Source organism: Dreissena polymorpha, chromosome 1 (genome assembly GCF_020536995.1).
Source record: "Dreissena polymorpha isolate Duluth1 chromosome 1, UMN_Dpol_1.0, whole genome shotgun sequence".
Taxonomy (NCBI): Eukaryota; Metazoa; Mollusca; class Bivalvia; order Myida; family Dreissenidae; genus Dreissena; species Dreissena polymorpha.
In genome coordinates this window covers 42710013-42730262 of record NC_068355.1, presented here as the reverse complement: position 1 = coordinate 42730262, position 20250 = coordinate 42710013, and the positions used below count along the sequence as shown (strand labels likewise).

Here is a 20250-nt window from a genome sequence, read left to right as displayed (position 1 = left end):
TATTAATTGAAACATGGGATATATCTTTTCAGCTCTGGTAAAATGCAAAAACTTGTTGAAGTCATTGTTATCACCCAGCTGTGTATTGCAGCACATTTAAGCTCTGTCTATCTGTAATAGATACTGTAAACAATAGTTCAGCGTGTTGTCCTGTGATAGCTCCTATCATTTTATTTTATGATTACGCGTGACTGCCATATTCGACTTCCTCGCACTGGTAAAAAGTCGTTTTTAACACTTTTGAATTTCTTTTTCAGTGCAGCCAATATTTTAAGTTAAACTTAGTACTACGAAATAAACGAAAGCTGTTTTTGTGTAATTAAACGTTCCTCTTACTGAAACAAAATGGCGAGTGGAGGAAGTTTATCACAGCAAAAATCATGTGGCTTGAGTTCAGCACAGCGCCATGTTTCTGAGCTCAGTTCATCACTGCACCAAGCGTCTGACTGCAGATCATCACAGCACCAAGCGTCTGACTTCAGATCATCACAGCACCAAGCGTCTGACTTCAGATCATCACAGCACCAATCGTCCGACTTCAGTTCATCACAGCACCAATCGTCTGACTTCAGATCATCACAGCACCAAGCGTCCGACTTCAGTTCATCACAGCACCAAGCGTCGGATTTCAGTTCATCACAGCACCAAGCGTCTGACTTCAGTTCATCACAGCACCAAGCGTCCGACTTCATTTCATCACAGCACCAGGCGTCTGACTTCAGATCATCACAGCACCAAGCGTCCGACTTCAGTTCATCACAGCACCAAGCGTCCGATTTCAGTTCATCACAGAACCAAGCGCCTGACTTTAGTTTATCACAGCACCAAGCGTCCGACTTCAGTTCACCACAGCACCAAGCGTCTTACTTCAGTTCATCACAGCACAAAGCGTCTGACTTAAGTTTATCACAGCACAAAGCGTCCGACTTCAGTTCATCACAGCACCAAGCGTCTAACATAAGTTCATCACAGCACCAAGCGTCTGACTACAGTTCATCACAGCACCAAGCGTCTGATTTCAGTTCATCACAACACCAAGCGTCTGACTTAAGTTCAAAAGTGCACAAAGGATCTACAACATTGGATACAGCAGAACAATGCCAGAATCTCAAGGATCATAAACTGGACTTGTTTTGCGATGACCATTATGTGCTGATATGTTCTAGGTGTCTTGTAAGCAGTTATAAGTAAGTAACTACACTATTCCTTTGCACCCCTTGGAAAATTTTGTTCCATGTGTGTGTATGGTTGTCTAATTATTTTGAATAGTTTGTAGTGGCTTATAATTCCGCTCAAAAATGCAATAACATTTTCATATATGTTTTAAATTTTATTAAGTGTAAATATAAAATACCTTTACGAGCATTATGTCAAACCTACTTGTGGAGAGTGCATGTGTGTGCAGACATGCCATTTGTCCTTTCGTAAGTCTGTCCAAATTGAAATTTTGTACTTGCTTAAAAATATCTAAAAATTGGATTTTGTATATGTATGATCCATACTTCTGTGAAGTTTGACGAAGGAATAAAATAACTAAGAATACCCAGTATATGACAAGTAACCAAAAGTTATCTGATAGTACTTTGAAGCAAAGATAGTTTTTGCGGCCTGAGCCGTATTGTTTTTGTTTAGCTTTAATCCATTTTAAATATGGTGTACAAAACTTGTTTTTATATTCAGACGTTACATGTGTTAGTTTATAATCATGCAGACAATGCTTGTATCATCGAAGCGGGCCGCTGTTTCTTACTACAACAAGAGTCGTCTTTTTGGGATTAATTTGGGAGCCATAAGGGCAGTTTGACAAAAATCAAGATAGTGTTCAAGTGGGATTCTAATTTAATATCACAATCAGTGAAGCACTCAAGATTGTCAACAGAGAGCATTCAATGATATATCATTATTGTTGATAACAATACCTCTATGAATCTTAAAACATACGAACGGGCGACTTCTTGTTACAAGTTAAAGATCATTGTACTGCTTATTTCACATTGCCTGGAACCGATGATGCAATTTTAGTTGTGTGTATTTTAGTACTATTGACTTTAACATATCCCCGTAAGATTGAGAACCTCGATGGAAAAACTTGGAATAGTTTTCTTGTACTATTATTTTAAAAATAGTTGTAAATTGTTGAATCATATACATTAAAAACAAGATGTTACAAATATGTTTGTAAACTTGAAGCATTAAATCAATCTTAATGAATGATTTTATCACACAAAAATCTTAACCAGAAAATCACAAAATGAATAAATAAATTGATTAATGAACCTTTTCGATTCCGTGGAATTATTTATGCAGTTGCCAAAACAATTATCAGGAAATGGTGAACCGATTCCCAAACTATTAAAATGCAGGAGTGATAACTAACGGTTATCATGATGCAAAGCAGTTTTTATAAAAATGCAGGAGTGATAACTAACGGTTATTATGATGCAAAGCAGAGTTTTTATAAAAATGCAGGAGTGATAACTAACAGTAATCATGATGCAAAGCAGAGTTTTCTACTGAAAAGATAATCAACATGTCACATACAAGAGCTGCACACTAGACACAGGTTGAGGTTTAAACTCCTATTTGAAATTTCAAGCTGATAAATAAATAATAATCAAAAGGTTACTGATGTACAAGCTCATTCCATTCTTCTCTTGTCATGGGGGTCAAGAATAGACTGCTACATTAATTCTGCAAGTGCAACGTCGGCATATATGCCAAGCGTATACCTGAGTAATAATTCTTTCACTCGCGGCCTTTGTGGGAAATCTGCTTTCTTTCTGTTTCCAACGGAAGTCGCTCGTGTTGCATCCAACATTAAGGCATTTGGCAGAAGGTTCTCCGAAGTGCCATGTCAATATCGATTTGTTCTGGAACGTTTCAATTGTTTTTATTCAAATGATTTGCCAATTATTCAATAACCGTTCTTAATGAAAAGTGTAGCAAGAGGGATAGAAGTGGAAGTATTAATCAATGTAGAAGTAAAAGTTTCTATCATTTTTGCACACTTCTCCTTCGTCAACTGAAAACGCACTAGATCTGGTTTATGTACTTACAATTATATATGTATTATACAGTTGATGTTAGTGCTTGAACTAAATGAACGAAAGACAATTCAGTTTATTATTAAAATTTTAATCTCCCTGAGTGCATTGTGCGCATGGGTTACAGGTAGCTTTAAGGATAAGTACCATCTATCATCCGTCAGTTGGTGCGTCAGTAACCTTTTTAAAATCAGTTCTTGGCCGATTTCAATGACACTTCACAGGAATGATCTTTTTTTCTGTTTTTTTTTTAATTCGTTCAAAGTGATATGGACCCGTATTCACCAACTCATTCTTAGACTCACGAATATCAAATAGACTTAGGACCAAGAAACAATGACCTGCGTATGAATGTATAAAGGCTACCACTGAAGTATGTCAGTAAGAAAAGGTATTAGATGAAGAATGATACATATAGAGGTGGTAAATCTCAAGTTTGACTCAATATTAAAGCATTTTTGAATGTTCAAATTGCAAGAATATGCTCTATTCTAAAACTAGATTTAATAAGAAAATACCGAAATCTCAGTTGAATCAAAATCATCATGGGTATGGCGTTAAATATTTTCTATAAAATGGTATAGTGATCCTCTACACACAGGTTTTCCATAATTGGCATCGCACTGAAGTGCGGCGACTAGTATGTAATACGTTTTTATTTCGCTTATGGGAGGAGAAGTTATTTTACGGATCAATATATATATATTTTTGTTGTCAGAATATCTTGCACAGTGGTGATTTTTTGTGTAAATTAGTGTAAACAAGTACTGCATTTGTGCCTATTACATTTACTACAACATTTATTGCCAATAATGCAAAGCTAATTCTTTTAATTCATAACTGATCACAGGGACTGAACAATAATAAAAGATCACAGGGACTGGGCAAATACGCGAACCGGTGAAACTTTCTGGTTTTGTATAAAAACAAAACTTCTTTGTTCAACTATCCTAGCAACCACCTAGTTACTAATAAAGCGAAGCGCGGCACGTATTATTAATTGAAATAATGAGTCTTGATAAAGGAAGCAGCCGCTTATCAATGAGGAGCACCATCACAGCACCCCAGTCTCATTACTATCAAGTCCTTCTACAGGTTTTTTTAAGAACCACATATAGAAGGCCGCAGGTCTGACCCGTATCTTGCCAGTGGTATAAACCCTTTGGTATGGACCTTTAACCCCGCTCACTATCCAGCGTTTAAACTTCCGGGTTTACATTTAAACGAACTATTAATAGCTTATTAATATCTTAGTTAGAAGGTGATTTTTCAAGCGGTTCCTTAGTGTAGTGGTTACACGCTCGCTTCACATGTGAGAGGCCCAAGGTTCGAGCCCCAGTAGAATCAAATTATTTTATTTGTGTTCTATGGTAACTTTTTGTTTTGATGTAGACATTTTAGTTTAAATAAATATGCTGTTTTATTGTAACCATTTTTTGGTTTTATTATGCCCATGAAATATATGTATGAGAGGGTGTGGGGTTCGTAAACACATTAAAACTTTTACAGTGTTTTCATATCAATGAGTACTCAACCCCTATCGTAAATGAGCAACGTAAGAATAAGTTCAGAATCATCTCCCCTTGAAGTTGAGAAAAATATATAATTACGCTTACAAGATGAAGCAGATTTTTTAAAACCTACACAGTGCTGTTCCATTAATAAAAACTGCACACGGATGCCAGTAAAAAAGGAAACCAATGTAAATAAAATGAATTATGAAATATTTAGGGGTTACAACACAAAATCATAGATAATGGTTATTTGGGGGTTATAACACAACATCATAGATAATGGTTATTTGGGGGTTATAACACAAAATCATAGATAATGGTTATACCAGTATTTTTTCGGCGTTAGCTGTATACGCCAGCTTTTCACCTTAGCCTGACCTTTGTTAGCGTCCAATAGATTTCAAATAAAACTTCCCGCGGCCAAGTACAGATGAATACACTTCATTGACTGTATTGGCTGATTTGATAATACCACTAGAACATTGGAAACATGTCCGCGTCTTTGTAACACTGTTTTACTGCGTGTTCAGCATGAAACAGTTTTATCTCTAATTAAAGGGCTTAATAGATATAACAGTTTTACACTCAATCTCGACATCAATACAGTTTGTGCGTGCACCTTTTATATTCAGAGGATTTCCCGCGCGAGAACGTTGTGTACTTAAAGACCATGTTCTCATATTTAGTACTGACTTCCATATTCCTGTCAACATGTTATATGTAAAAGTATAAAGAGCAGTGGAAGCGATGCCTCACTTTAATGCAACACGCGAGGTATAAGGGGTCGGTTCGCGGTTAGTGTGTTTGAATGTCAGAGTTTATATACAGGTCCATATGTGCTGATCGGAGTTCGCGGTCAGTAACATAATAGTTATATATAGCGTGAACTAGGTGAACTGGAATTTTCTTTACCAGAAAGATGGTCAATGAAGATATCCAGCGATATTATTTTATGGCATGTCAATAATAGATTCTTAATGTGTTTTCAACAATAACATGATAAATATTATTTTTAATTAATTAACAAGAATTATTCCATCATATTTACTAATGTATTATTGCATCATATGACTAATGTATTAAGTATGAGCGCGATGATTCTCGATACTGTTAATAATCGAATCAAATACACGTAGCAATGCCCGATAAACCACTCAAACAGGTTTGTTCGAAGAACGCGCGTATACATATTTAAAATATGTACGGAGACTTCGCGTGTGGCCGGTTGACTTTGGTTTTCTGTTTTGTATCTATAGGTTTATGACCAGCAATATGTAATAACGTAAAATAAGCCGTTTGATGCAGCTAAAAAACTGCACAGAAAAAGATATTAGCTATTCTTGATCTCATTCATTTAAATCTTTACCTTCCATAAACTCCAACCACAATCAACGCCGTAAATCTTTTTAAAGATATTTCTTGTTTCTATTTTGTTTAAAATAATCGGCCAATATATTAATATTTACAGTAGAAAAAAAATCGTTCCATGTAACTTCATTGAGTGCCTTTTACACTGAAATTCCCGACGCCCTTTGATGCTTTGCATCAATACTTATCTTGCTGCCCCTTGGGTAAAAATTGACCCTGCCTTTGGGCTTAATTGTTACCCTATATGTATAAAGGTTGAACTTTGAAAAGCATTCTTCTATGAAATTTCATAGCCTATATGTTTGGTATATGGTTTGTAACATTTTATGAGTAAGTTATTTCAAATCATGCCCTTGTCAGGTAGTTATTGACCTTCGATTATTAATAGATAATTTTTTGTGTCCGGACGAAATATTGTGAAGTTATGCATCCATAAAATGTATTATTTGGCGTCATCCATTAGTTTAAATCATTCTTGCTCTGGAAATGAATATGCTTGTGCCACATTGGCCATCATGATGGTCACACTTGAACAATTTTTCCAATATGTCAATTCTAACTACTTGTAAGATGCATATCATATACACTTATTCATGTTGTTTTAATAAGACAGAACTGATTTTCAGTATCAACTCTATTGCGAACGGAAAAGAATGAATCATTAAAAAAAAAAAATTGTGTATATGTCCTGTATTTTGGTTCACAGATAATGTTCTGAACGCGTGGTTCTGATTGACGAAAAGGTTAAAACAATGCAACAGACTGGGGACTTCACAAAGCTTACTGAGAAGATGAATCAGAAAAAGAAAGACTTTGAAGGTAATGCTGAGCGCCTCAAAATGCCTTTTGAAGACCAACTTGATAAAATCAACACTTTACGCAAGAAATTAAATGATACTTTAGATCAGCTGGAAAGTGATACTACAAAAGAACAAAACACCCTTCTGGAAACACTTAAAGCTCCACTCCGAGATGATATTGATAGATGCATCGATGCACTTTCCATGATCCAAAATATCCAGAATGAAATCCAGAAGATTGATAAAAATACAGAAACCTTAAAATTAATAGTGTACAGGAAATGTTTAGAAAAGTCATCTGAGATTAAATTAGTGAAGTCACAAATGGTTTCGAACAGAATACCAATAATTAAATTCATTCCAGATTCATCAATTGAGCGCATTTTCTCTATGTCATCTTTTGGAAAGTTGATAAATCCAAATGAAATCCTAAAATTAACAGGGCATATATTTAAGTATAATATGATAAGGTGGAGAAACTTTTCTAAGTGCCGTATATCACAAATTTGTGAGACAGATTCTGGGGATCTACTCGTTATAGACGAAGCTAATGTGGAAGCAAAGTTGCTGGATACTGACTTTAAGGTGCTGACCCACTATAAGTTTACTAGCAAACCAATGTCCATGTGCAGCATTGACTCCAGTCTGGTCGCTGTTGCTGTGGACAACAATGAGGTTCACTACATCCGAGTAACCGATTTTGGTAAGCTGGTGCAGGATACAAAACTGAAGCTAGAACATGAATGTAAAAGTATTGCTTATCATCGGGGCATCTTGTATATCACATCAGGTTCGGCAATATACCGCTATACTGTTGGTGGGAGACTGGGGATCACGATTTACGAGAAAAATGGACGATGTTTAGGTAAAGATTAGGTGTTCATGTTTTACATATTTGTTTCACAAAAGTTCTTTAACGTATTAAAGTATTGTGCATGCAGCTCAGGATTGTAGACCTGAGAACTCTTGGGTACTTTTTAATGATTCTTATACGTTTCAATCAAGATTCCATTTAGTATTTTTATTTTGTATTTTTTCTTACAGAGGTAGAACGTGTTATCTACAATTATGCAGTGGTGCTCAACGAACTGGAAATGATATGGTTTGAAGTAGATTTCTGTGCTATCAGCCCAGATGGGACCAAGCTATAAGTTCGCTATGGGAACACATTGGTCACATTGTCCACGGATGGAACAATGATCAACAAACTAGATATTTTTCAAAGTGGTGAATTCTTTGATACTTCTGATTACCACTCGAATTTGCTCCATGTGACAAACTCTGGTCAAGTTCTGGTATGTGAACTTTGTTCCAACAAGTTATTCCAGGTGGATAATGAAGGAAGACAGCTACTGGCAGAGGTAGTCACACAGAAGGATGGTGTAATATTTCCAACATCTGTCTTTCACAGTAAACACAGAGCTGCACTCATTGTGGGAATGTTCGACAGAGATGATATACTGGTGTTCAAAACATGATGGGTAGTTATTAGACTTATCTTCAATATTGATGAACTGGTGAATTTCGTATTAAATGCCCGTAACAAAGATTGTGATTGAGAGTTGTTAAGGATTTTTTATCTTTGTTATACTTCATGCTGTCTAATTTTTATGGTGCTGTTGTTGTGTTCCAATATCCATTACGGATTTGCATTTTTTAAGGAATCATTGTGACAGTACAACCCCTAGTTGAAAAGTTTATTAGTTTGTGGTATAATTGACATAATTATTTAGGAATATATGTGTTTGTTTGTTTTTAATTATACAGATTGTTGTGTAATGTCTCAAAGATGTTTTTAGTTTTCTAGGTTCGAAACCTCTCGGTTAATATAATAATGACCAGTAGTATGCCCCTTTTGAAGAAGAGGGGGTATACCGTTTTGCTGGATGTCGGTCGTTCGGTCAGTTGGTATGTCTGTCTGTAGGTAGACCAGTTTGTTGCTGATCTACAACTCGTCAACGAATTAACCGATTGGCTTGATACTTCTCATGTGCATTGGCTTAGGAGAGTGGATAAACCCTATCGAAATTTGAGTCACTAGATCAAAGGTCAAGCTAACTATCACAATAAGTGGGAAAATTGTTTCCAATCAATAACTCTTTAACGAATTGACCGATTGACTTGATACTTAACATGTGCATTGGCCTTAGACAGTCGATGACCTCTGTTGGAATTGGGGTTACTATGTCAAAGGTCAAGGTCACTATCACAATAAGTGTGAAAATCGATTCCAATTAATAACTCATCAACAAATCGAACACTTAGTTTGAAACTTCCAAATTGAAATTGGAGTCACCAGTTCAATGAAAAAGGTCACTTTGACATAAAGTGTTAAATTGGTTTCTGTTTGATGGGTCATCAAAGGATTGAGTAATGGGTGTCAAGGCCTTGTTGGGGGAGGGGGGGCATTTGTCTCCGACCGCTGAGCTCTTGTTTTAATTGGGAAACTATAATATAGGTTTAAATGAAATGTTTTATTTTATTGTGTGAATGCATGAATAACCAATAACCAATTTAATGTGCCACAATTTTCTTAGGTAATTCATTATTTAACATCTATTTCTCTCTCTACAACTGATCCATAAACAAATTATCATACATGGAATGGGTGTAAATATCACACTCATTTGGAGATGGGCCTTTTGATACCAGAGTAAGAGTAGTGGGCAGGCGTTTTTATAAAGAGTATGGATTATGTGACAAATGGACCTTTATGTTTCAGGACTCATCCTTATTTCTGCAACATCTTTTGGATTCATCAGTTAAATGTTTGTGTTGTTTGTTCATGTAGTTAATTTTTCATATTGATTTTTTTCATTTTCATATCTTTTTCGACGTAGCTGCTCAACCCAGCTTATCACATTAGCTGACCTTTGTAAGCGACCAATCAATTTGAATATAAAATTACCCGCCGATAAGCCTGAAAGTTTTCGGAGAAGAAAACGTGCAATTTACAAACATTTTTCACATTTATCTTAATATGTCCTTCAATCGACTTTCTTTTTTTGTGAAGCATAGGGTATGAAAAGGTATACTACTGTGCGTTTAGCAACGGTGTTAACTGCGTGTTCAGCATGAAACAATTTTATCTCTAATAATAAGGCTTGAGAGATAGAGCAGTTTCACACTCAACTTTCGACATCAATACAGTTTGTGTGTACCCCTTTATATTTAGAAGATTGTCAGCGCCAGAGCGTTGTACTTAAAGGCTGTGTTCTCATATTTAGTAATTACTATGCTTATGCATTCTATATACTTGTATATTTTAGATCATATAAGTATTGTTGTTCAATAACCTCAAATACGGTTTGGCGAAAATATTTTAAATTGTTTTCGAAATTGACCGTTTAACATGTAAATGTAAAAAGCTTTAAACAAGCCGTTCCATCAGTGGACTCGTTACCTCGCTTTAATGCATTGTATTCCAACCCGCAAGGTATCAAGGTCAGTTTTCGGTCAGTAATAGAAATCATAATATAAACGCTATCGCGTAAACACATGTGAACATGAAGTTCATTTTGATCAGAAAGATATTACATGAAGATATTTGGCAATAGTATTATGGTATGTCAATCATATGTTCTTAATGTATTTTCAACAACTGCATTATAAGTACCAGTTTTGGTCAATTTAATTAGAAATATTCCACCATAGAGACCAATTTATTAAGCATGAGCGCGATGATTCACGATACTATTAAAAATCGAATAATATAACAATGTCCGACAAACCACTAAAACAAGTCTGTTCGTTGAATGCGCGTTTAAATATTTCAAATTTGTACGGTAGATTTGTGTGCTGCCCGCTGACCTATATGCTTTCATGTATTTTCATTATTCTTCTGTTTTTCTGTTCTGTTAATATATATATCTGATTATAATATCTAATAAAGGGAAATAAGCCACGAAATCTAGCTCAACAACCCGTAATTGATTCGCGTGTGGTGCAGATAAGAACTGCGCATAAAATAGGCATTCGCTTTCTTTGATCTCATAGATATATTTTGTTTTAGTTTCAACTTGAAAATGATAACATTCTGACATCTGATTCGAAATTTATGGAGAGTAAGTTGGTTCCCTTTTCCTTGTTCCTTATTCTTTTTTCGAATAAGGATAATGAACAGTTCCTCATTCCTTATTCAAGTTCACATATTTGATACTACGTTTTTTAGAAAATCATGCATACAATTCTTAAGTAAATCAAAACAAACTATCTCTTATATTTACTCTATGTATTACGTTACACATTTACGTTAACTATTCGCGCTTGCATACATCTTGTTTAAACCGAACCGGCATCTTCTACTTTGAATGCTTAATCACATCAACAAAACCGAAAGCCTATACCATAATTTTACATTAATGTAATATAAAAATGCAATTTAGTACATTTTAATATGTTCGTTTTTATTTACAATCCAATTCCTTTCTCGCGACTGAATAAAGAAAAGGGAAACAGTTCCTTATTCCTTATTCAAGCCAAATAAGGAACTGGCATTTTCTTACTTAAACATCAATGAAATTGATCCAAAGTGTACCACATATAAATGAACATAATTGTATTTATAGGTAAAACATATACAATATTTACTTCAATACATTTTTACTTAATTTAACTTAATGATGACTTAGTTCCTGATTCGAGTTGATTAAGGAATAATAAAATGGTTTTTTATTCATCATTTAAATCGAATAAGGAAAACTGGCATTTTCTTACCAAAAATAAATTATAATGAACCAAAAGAGACACATAAATCAATTAAAATCATTATAAATGTAAGTGGATATCAAAACCATGTATTTCGGTACATTCTAACTTGGTTTTTTTAAATGATAACCCAGTTCCTTATTCGGTTTTTAAAAGTTATAAAGAACTGGTTTCTTATTCCTTATTCAAATCGTAAAAAGGAACTGACATTTTAATATTATACAAATAAATTTAAATAGCCAAAAAGACTATTGATTAAACGAAAATCGTTTCTAATGTAGGTTGGGTATCAAATATATTAATTGCAGTTCTTTTCTACTCAGTATTACTTAATGATAATCCAGTTCCTTATTCGGTCTGAATAAGAAAAAAGGAGCTGGTTCCTTATTCCTTATTCAATTCTAATAAGGCATTTTCTTACTTAACAAATAATTAAAAAGAACCAAACGACCAATAAATCAATGAAAATAATTGTACATGTACGTTGAGTATCACAATATGTATTGCAGTAAATGTCTATATATGGTGGTTTTATTTAATTGATAACCAAGTTTCTTTTCCGCGACTGAATAAGTAAAAAGTAGCCAGTTGCACTTACTTCTGACAAATAAGACGGGTTACCACCGAAACAAGCGCCATTGTTTCGGTTCCCACGACCTTTGATCGTGGGCAAATGTTGAAGGTCGCCGGATGTACCGTTTGCATCAAATAGCGAAAAAACAGGATCGACGATAAAAACGGTTTTAATAAAAAGTTATTAAAACCCTTAATTTGAGCAGTATACGATTTTTGGTTTTTAATTGGACAATATAATACAGTGGCAACTCGACGGAACTTTCTAGTCTTCTAACGATATCTTGGCTGCTGCTTCCGGTGCAGTCTTATGGCAAGCGGTTCGACGCATAATCCCAAGAAACTAGGTTTTTTATGAGAACCTAGGTTCTCGTTCTGAGAACCTAGGTTCTCGCTTGAAGATTGCACATGGCTTCCAGAACCCAAGTTTTAATTCGATATCCTAGGTTTTCACCAGAACCCAAGTGATCATGAAATGTGCATCAAACGGCGATAGCCTAGGTTCTTATTTGAAAACCAAGGTTCTGGTAAGAACCTAGGTTTTCAGAATGAAAACCTAGGTTCTCATTAAAAACCTAGTTTTTTGGGATTATGCGTCGAACCGCTTGCCATAACCGTGGTTTTCATTTGGGAACCATAGTTCTCATGAGAACCTAGGTTCCCAGAACTACAAAGTGAAAACCATAGTTCTCATGACGAGAACTTAAGTTCTCATCTGTAATACTAAATCCGTGGCTTCATTTGGGAACCATAGTTCTCATAAGAACCTTGGTTCACAGAATTACGCGTCGGACGGCGTAAACTTGCTCGTTTGGAATACGGGACACATATTATTCAGGGTACAGGATCAATGGGGTTCACACATTATTACACACGGGCTGGACAGAATGAAAACACGCTGTTAAGAACTTTATTTTTGCAGATATCTCAAGTTATTGACATATGTTTGCAAAGTCTTTAGTGCATAAGTTTTTCTTGCAGTGTGTGCCGATATCTTAAGATTGAATAATACATTATTACACATTATCAATAGAGATTAAATTTCTATTTATACCATAATGATTGCTTAAAATATCACATACATACGTAAAATAGAAAACTAAAAATAGCCCAATACTGTACCGTACAGTCGTTTGAAGCCCGAACAAGGAAACTGAATATCTGAAACTTATTTAATGCGGTAACAATGAATTTTGTAACGATTGATATGAATTTGTTTCAATTTTTAGTCTAAATAATATTTACAATTTAAGATGTATTTCACAAACAGTTTAATTTTTCAGACCAATGTAGACCGATTACTTTATTAATTTCATTCCTCAAGAACACACATGTACGGAAAACGTTGTACATATGAACAAGAGGCGGTCACCGACGTCTTATGCTTGTTGTATAGTCTTAAGAAACCAGGTTTTAAATGACATCCTAGGTTTTTCATGAGAACATAGGTTCTCATGAGAAACTAGGTTTATGCAATCTCAAGAAACCAGGTTTCTCATGAGAGCCTAGGTTCTCATGAAATACTAGTTTTATGAAATACCAAGAAACCAGTTTTTTCATGAGAAGCTAGGTTCTCATGAGAAACGTTGTTTTTCATGAGAAACTAGGTTCTCATGAGAAACTAGGTTTATGCAATCCCAAGAAACCAGGTTTTTCACGAGAACCTAGGTTCTCATGAGAAACTAGGTTTATGAAATCCCAAGAAACCAGGTTTTTCATGAGAACCTAGGTTCTCATGATAAACAAGGTTTTTCATGAGAACCTAGGTTCTCATTTGAAAACCTTAGTCGACGCTCGAGAACCTAGGTTCTCATGAGAAACTAGGTTTTTCATGAGAACATAGGTTCTCATTAGAAAATCTTAGTTCTCGGCGAGACGACGCAAATAGACACATAGAACTTAGGTTCTCATGAGAAACTAGGTTTTTCATGAGAACCTAGGTTCTCGACAGCTTTTCGCGTCGTTCTCTCGGATATCCTAAGTTTTCATGAGAACCCAAGATTTCATTGAGGATCATAAGTTCTGGTAAGAACCTAGGTTCTCAGAAAGAGAACCTAGGTTCTCATGAAAAACCTAGTTTCTTGGGATTATGCAACGAACCGCTTGCCATACAGTCTTGTCTTTATGGTGACGTCAGTGACGTTGCACTGACGACAGTTCTGTGCGAAATATTGGCATTCTGTACGAAAACTGAGCGAAACTGTTACACTAAGATCGGCGAAAGACTTATATCGTCGAGGTCAGAGCCGTTTTTTAGATCCTACGATCAATAATCGTGTACCGAGGTTGAAGTTCAATGGATGTACCGTTGGCGTGCATGGGCGAGAAAACGCGTATTCTCACTTAATTAAATCTATGAAGAAAACACGCTATTTTAGCCAGTTTGCGTGCAGGTGTTTAAATTATATAATAAAATAAAATATTGAGGCATCTTGATTAAACATTAAAGTCTCCTTGAGGCACCTGGATCGCTGCTTCCGGTGCGGTCTTCCTATCATAGTTACGCATTGAAATCGCTTTGCATCTTTATTCATAACCCCTCGTGACAGTTTTCGTATGACAACGGAAAGGGATAGCTAAAACATGTATAGTATTCAGCTGTCAGATAGTCTTCTCCAGAGGTTAGGGTCAGATAAAACTATAATAACTGTAGCAGATATATGAATAAAAAATCTTATTTGAAGCTTCGCAAAAATAACGATTATAAAGCTGCGCTTTACGAGAATTATCCGAATTTAAGTATCGGAAATTATGGTCTCTTAATATGGAAATGGTGTAAAGTTAGTTCCTTATTTAAAAGCCTGTATTTCGGACGAACTTTATTTTATGTTTTAGATATGTGTGTGTGTTATTTAAGCTTGATTATGTTATATGAAAATGTTCTGTAACATTTCTACAGAATAATTTTATTTTGGCGATAAACGCTGAAAACACGTATTATGAACACCATAATAAAAAACTGACATTTTCTCTCTCACACATACATTTACAGTAACCAAACATTACTAAATGTCAATGGTAGTCATGGTATATGTAAGTTGGAAATTTAAAAATACTTATTGCAATACATTTCGACCTAGTTTTATTTTATGGTACTCCAGTTCATTATTCGAATAAATCAGTTCCTTTCTCCCATTGAAAAAAGAAATAAGGATCTGGTTCCGTATTCCTTATTCACTCGAATAAAGAACAGGGATTTTCTTAATAAATACAAAAATAATATATATGAAGTACAGATACCAATCAATGAATCTAAATCATTGTAAATATAGGTTGGGTACCAAAATATTTATTGCAGTACATATCTACTTAGTTTATTAAAATGATTACCTAGTTCCCTTTTTGGCTACTGAATAAGGAAAAGGTAAACAGTTGCTATAACTTCGAAAAAGGACTGGTTATTAAATAGACCAACGCCATTTCTTCGTTTCCCGCGACCTTTTATCATGCGCAAATGTTGAAGGTCGCCGGACATAACATTGGCATCCAAGATCGAGAAAACGCGTTTTCAGTGATCTTTTTCATTTTGAAACACTCAATTACAACTTATTTACGCATTTTTTTTTTTAATTCAAAATCAAAATACAAAGGCATCTCGATGAAACTTTCCAGTCACCTAGAGGCGACGGGCCGCTGCTTACGGTGCAGTATGCACGTCAAAGATGTCTTACTGACGACAATGTTGTCCGAAATATATCTGATGGTCGAAGTTTCTAGCTTTTACTCTACGGTTGAAGGCTCTCGAGTCAGTTTCCTAAGTAGAACCAGAACTTGGTGTCTTTGGAGACCTAAAGAACGCTCCTATAGTGGGACGGACACCATGTCCACTTCGCAAAGTACTGTATTAGTAAAATAGACAATCCAGATGTCGTTGAGCCACTGACATCCAATCACACTCTAAATACAAAATCGCATATGCATGAGCCTCCCCCCTGGCAATTTTGTTAAGGAAGACCTCTCTCTTTAGAAACTTTGGAGAAGGGTGCAACACCTTCTCGAACAGTTCTAGACATGGTGGAAAAGCGAATATATTTTTCAAATTGCTCGGAGACAAAAGTGGCATGAGCGACGTCGAAACATACACGTTTATGATATTGTGTTGGTTAAAGACATTTATTTACCTCGCATTCAGTTGCCACTAGCGATAGTTGAAGAAGTCACTTTAACGATGACGTACTGGTGCGAAGAGCAAAATTTAACTTTGTACACCGATGGTCTTCTCTAACAAATATTCTGTAACGCAGTGGTCGTAAACTTGTATTGCTGTTAGAGCAATAAATGCACATCTGTCAACTTTATGGATTGAGCTTGATTTCTCCAAATTGTATTAAATGTGTTGAAGCTGTCAAGATAGACATTTGAATCTCTTTGGTTTTGTGTGTGTAATTAAGTGTCGGTTCCATATTCGTTTTGAATAAGGAATCCGGAACCAGTTCCTTATTCTTTTTTCAAACCGAATAAGGAAATAGGTTTTGATTATTTAAACTTAGTAGAGGTGTAATGCAATTAATCATTTTGATACCCCAACCTACATTAACAATGATATTCATTTATATATTGGTCTCTGTGGTTCATATCAATTTATTTTTAGTAAGAAAATGCCAGTTCATTATTCGAGTTGAAAAACGAATAAGGAACCAGTTCTTTATTCAAACCGAATAAAGAACCGTGTTATCATTAAATACAACTAGGTAGAAATATATTGCAATATATTTTTTATTTCTAACTTACATATATCCATCATTATCTATGCCAATTTGTAATGTTTGGTTGCTGTAAATTTCTGTTTGAGTGAGAAAATGCCAGTGTCTTATTATCGTCTTCATGAAACTTGTTTTCAGCGTTTATCGTCAAATAATAATATCCAATAGAAACGTGACAGAACATATCCCTATAACATAATCAAGCTTAAATAACACACACAACATCTAAAAATAACATATCCAAAAGTGATTGTCTGAAATACAGGCTTCTGAATAAGGATTTACTTACCCTACCGAAATTCAGCAAAATTTATCGGAAACTTTTCCAAGCACGTCCAACTTTTTTCAAATCATATCGGGTGTCCGGGGTTGATTCCAGGCCCGTAATCGATTCGAATAAGGAATAAGGAACCAGTTACGTATTCCTTTTTTAAACTTAATAAGGAACTGGATTATCTTTACTTAAACCTAAGTAGGTATGTATTGCAATAAGTATGTTAAATATATAACCTTTACTTTTTTCCTTATTCAGCCACGAAAAGGGAACTTGATTATAAACATCAAAAAAACATGTTGAAATGTACAAGGTTGCGATTTTATATCACATTAATGTAAAATAATGCTCTATGCTTTAGGTTTTGTTGATGTGAAGTAAGTATTCGATTAGAAAATATCCAGAATGAAATCCAGAAGATTGATAAAAATACAGAAACCTTAAAATTAATAGTGTACAGGAAATGTTTAGAAAAGTCATCTGAGATTAAATTAGTGAAGTCACAAATGGTTTCGAACAGAATACCAATAATTAAATTCATTCCAGATTCATCAATTGAGCGCATTTTCTCTATGTCATCTTTTGGAAAGTTGATAAATCCAAATGAAATCCTAAAATTAACAGGGCATATATTTAAGTATAATATGATAAGGTGGAGAAACTTTTCTAAATGCCGTATATCACAAATTTGTGAGACAGATTCTGGGGATCTACTCGTTATAGACGAAGCTAATGTGGAAGCAAAGTTGCTGGATACTGACTTTAAGGTGCTGACCCACTATAAGTTTACTAGCAAACCAATGTCCATGTGCAGCATTGACTCCAGTCTGGTCGCTGTTGCTGTGGACAACAATGAGGTTCACTACATCCGAGTAACCGATTTTGGTAAGCTGGTGCAGGATACAAAACTGAAGCTAGAACATGAATGTAAAAGTATTGCTTATCATCGGGGCATCTTGTATATCACATTAGGTTCGGCAATATACCGCTATACTGTTGGTGGGAGACTGGGGATCACGATTTACGAGAAAAATGGACGATGTTTAGGTAAAGATTAGGTGTTCATGTTTTACATATTTGTTTCACAAAAGTTCTTTAACGTATTAAAGTATTGTGCATGCAGCTCAGGATTGTAGACCTGAGAACTCTTGGGTACTTTTTAATGATTCTTATACGTTTCAATCAAGATTCCATTTAGTATTTTTATTTTGTATTTTTTCTTACAGAGGTAGAACGTGTTATCTACAATTATGCAGTGGTGCTCAACGAACTGGAAATGATATGGTTTGAAGTAGATTTCTGTGCTATCAGCCCAGATGGGACCAAGCTATAAGTTCGCTATGGGAACACATTGGTCACATTGTCCACGGATGGAACAATGATCAACAAACTAGATATTTTTCAAAGTGGTGAATTCTTTGATACTTCTGATTACCACTCGAATTTGCTCCATGTGACAAACTCTGGTCAAGTTCTGGTATGTGAACTTTGTTCCAACAAGTTATTCCAGGTGGATAATGAAGGAAGACAGCTACTGGCAGAGGTAGTCACACAGAAGGATGGTGTAATATTTCCAACATCTGTCTTTTACAGTAAACACAGAGCTGCACTCATTGTGGGAATGTTCGACAGAGATGATATACTGGTGTTCAAAACATGATGGGTAGTTATTAGACTTATCTTCAATATTGATGAACTGGTGAATTTCGTATTAAATGCCCGTAACAAAGATTGTGATTGAGAGTTGTTAAGGATTTTTTATCTTTGTTATACTTCATGCTGTCTAATTTTTATGGTGCTGTTGTTGTGTTCCAATATCCATTACGGATTTGCATTTTTTAAGGAATCATTGTGACAGTACAACCCCTAGTTGAAAAGTTTATTAGTTTGTGGTATAATTGACATAATTATTTAGGAATATATGTGTTTGTTTGTTTTTAATTATACAGATTGTTGTGTAATGTCTCAAAGATGTTTTTAGTTTTCTAGGTTCGAAACCTCTCAGTTAATATAATAATGACCAGTAGTATGCCCCTTTTGAAGAAGAGGGGGTATACCGTTTTGCTGGATGTCGGTCGTTCGGTCAGTTGGTATGTCTGTCTGTAGGTAGACCAGTTTGTTGCTGATCTACAACTCGTCAACGAATTAACCGATTGGCTTGATACTTCTCATGTGCATTGGCTTAGGAGAGTGGATAAACCCTATCGAAATTTGAGTCACTAGATCAAAGGTCAAGCTAACTATCACAATAAGTGGGACAATTGTTTCCAATCAATAACTCTTTAACGAATTGACCGATTGACTTGATACTTAACATGTGCATTGGCCTTAGACAGTCGATGACCTCTGTTGGAATTGGGGTTACTATGTCAAAGGTCAAGGTCACTATCACAATAAGTGTGAAAATCGATTCCAATTAATAACTCATCAACAAATCGAACACTTAGTTTGAAACTTCCAAATTGAAATTGGAGTCACCAGTTCAATGAAAAAGGTCACTTTGACATAAAGTGTTAAATTGGTTTCTGTTTGATGGGTCATCAAAGGATTGAGTAATGGGTGTCAAGGCCTTGTTGGGGGAGGGGGGGCATTTGTCTCCGACCGCTGAGCTCTTGTTTTAATTGGGAAACTATAATATAGGTTTAAATGAAATGTTTTATTTTATTGTGTGAATGCATGAATAACCAATAACCAATTTAATGTGCCACAATTTTCTTAGGTAATTCATTATTTAACATCTATTTCTCTCTCTACAACTGATCCATAAACAAATTATCATACATGGAATGGGTGTAAATATCACACTCATTTGGAGATGGGCCTTTTGATACCAGAGTAAGAGTAGTGGGCAGGCGTTTTTATAAAGAGTATGGATTATGTGACAAATGGACCTTTATGTTTCAGGACTCATCCTTATTTCTGCAACATCTTTTGGATTCATCAGTTAAATGTTTGTGTTGTTTGTTCATGTAGTTAATTTTTCATATTGATTTTTTTCATTTTCATATCTTTTTCGACGTAGCTGCTCAACCCAGCTTATCACATTAGCTGACCTTTGTAAGCGACCAATCAATTTGAATATAAAATTACCCGCCGATAAGCCTGAAAGTTTTCGGAGAAGAAAACGTGCAATTTACAAACATTTTTCACATTTATCTTAATATGTCCTTCAATCGACTTTCTTTTTTTGTGAAGCATAGGGTATAAAAAGGTATACTACTGTGCGTTTAGCAACGGTGTTAACTGCGTGTTCAGCATGAAACAATT

The 20250-nt window shown here is 35.2% G+C and overlaps 1 protein-coding gene across 3 annotated transcripts; it reads left to right on the top strand.

The window, feature by feature from the left end:
- Nucleotides 1-204: 204 nt before the first annotated feature.
- Nucleotides 205-19204, top strand: LOC127878157 (transcription initiation factor TFIID subunit 1-like). 3 transcript variants are annotated; one of them, XM_052424608.1, is made up of 3 exons: nt 205-1187; nt 6633-7591; nt 7771-10687. In XM_052424608.1, the coding sequence occupies exons 2-3, from the start codon at nt 6679-6681 to the stop codon at nt 7875-7877; spliced, it is 1020 nt and encodes a 339-aa protein (XP_052280568.1). In that variant the 5' UTR covers nt 205-1187; nt 6633-6678; the 3' UTR covers nt 7878-10687. The 3 variants fall into 2 exon arrangements, with proteins under 3 accessions (XP_052280576.1, XP_052280568.1, XP_052280587.1); XM_052424616.1 differs by lacking the exon at nt 7771-10687 and adding an exon at nt 18210-19204.
- Nucleotides 19205-20250: the final 1046 nt, after the last annotated feature.

What these genes read in the sequence shown, in the direction of transcription:
- LOC127878157 (XM_052424616.1), top strand. Translation starts at nt 6,679, where the DNA reads ATGCAACAGACTGGGGACTTCACAAAGCTTACTGAGAAGATGAATCAG. An exon ending in GAAAAATGGACGATGTTTAG is followed by an intron (nt 7,592 to 18,209) that starts GTAAAGATTAGG and finishes TTTTTCTTACAG; the next exon opens with AGGTAGAACGTGTTATCTAC.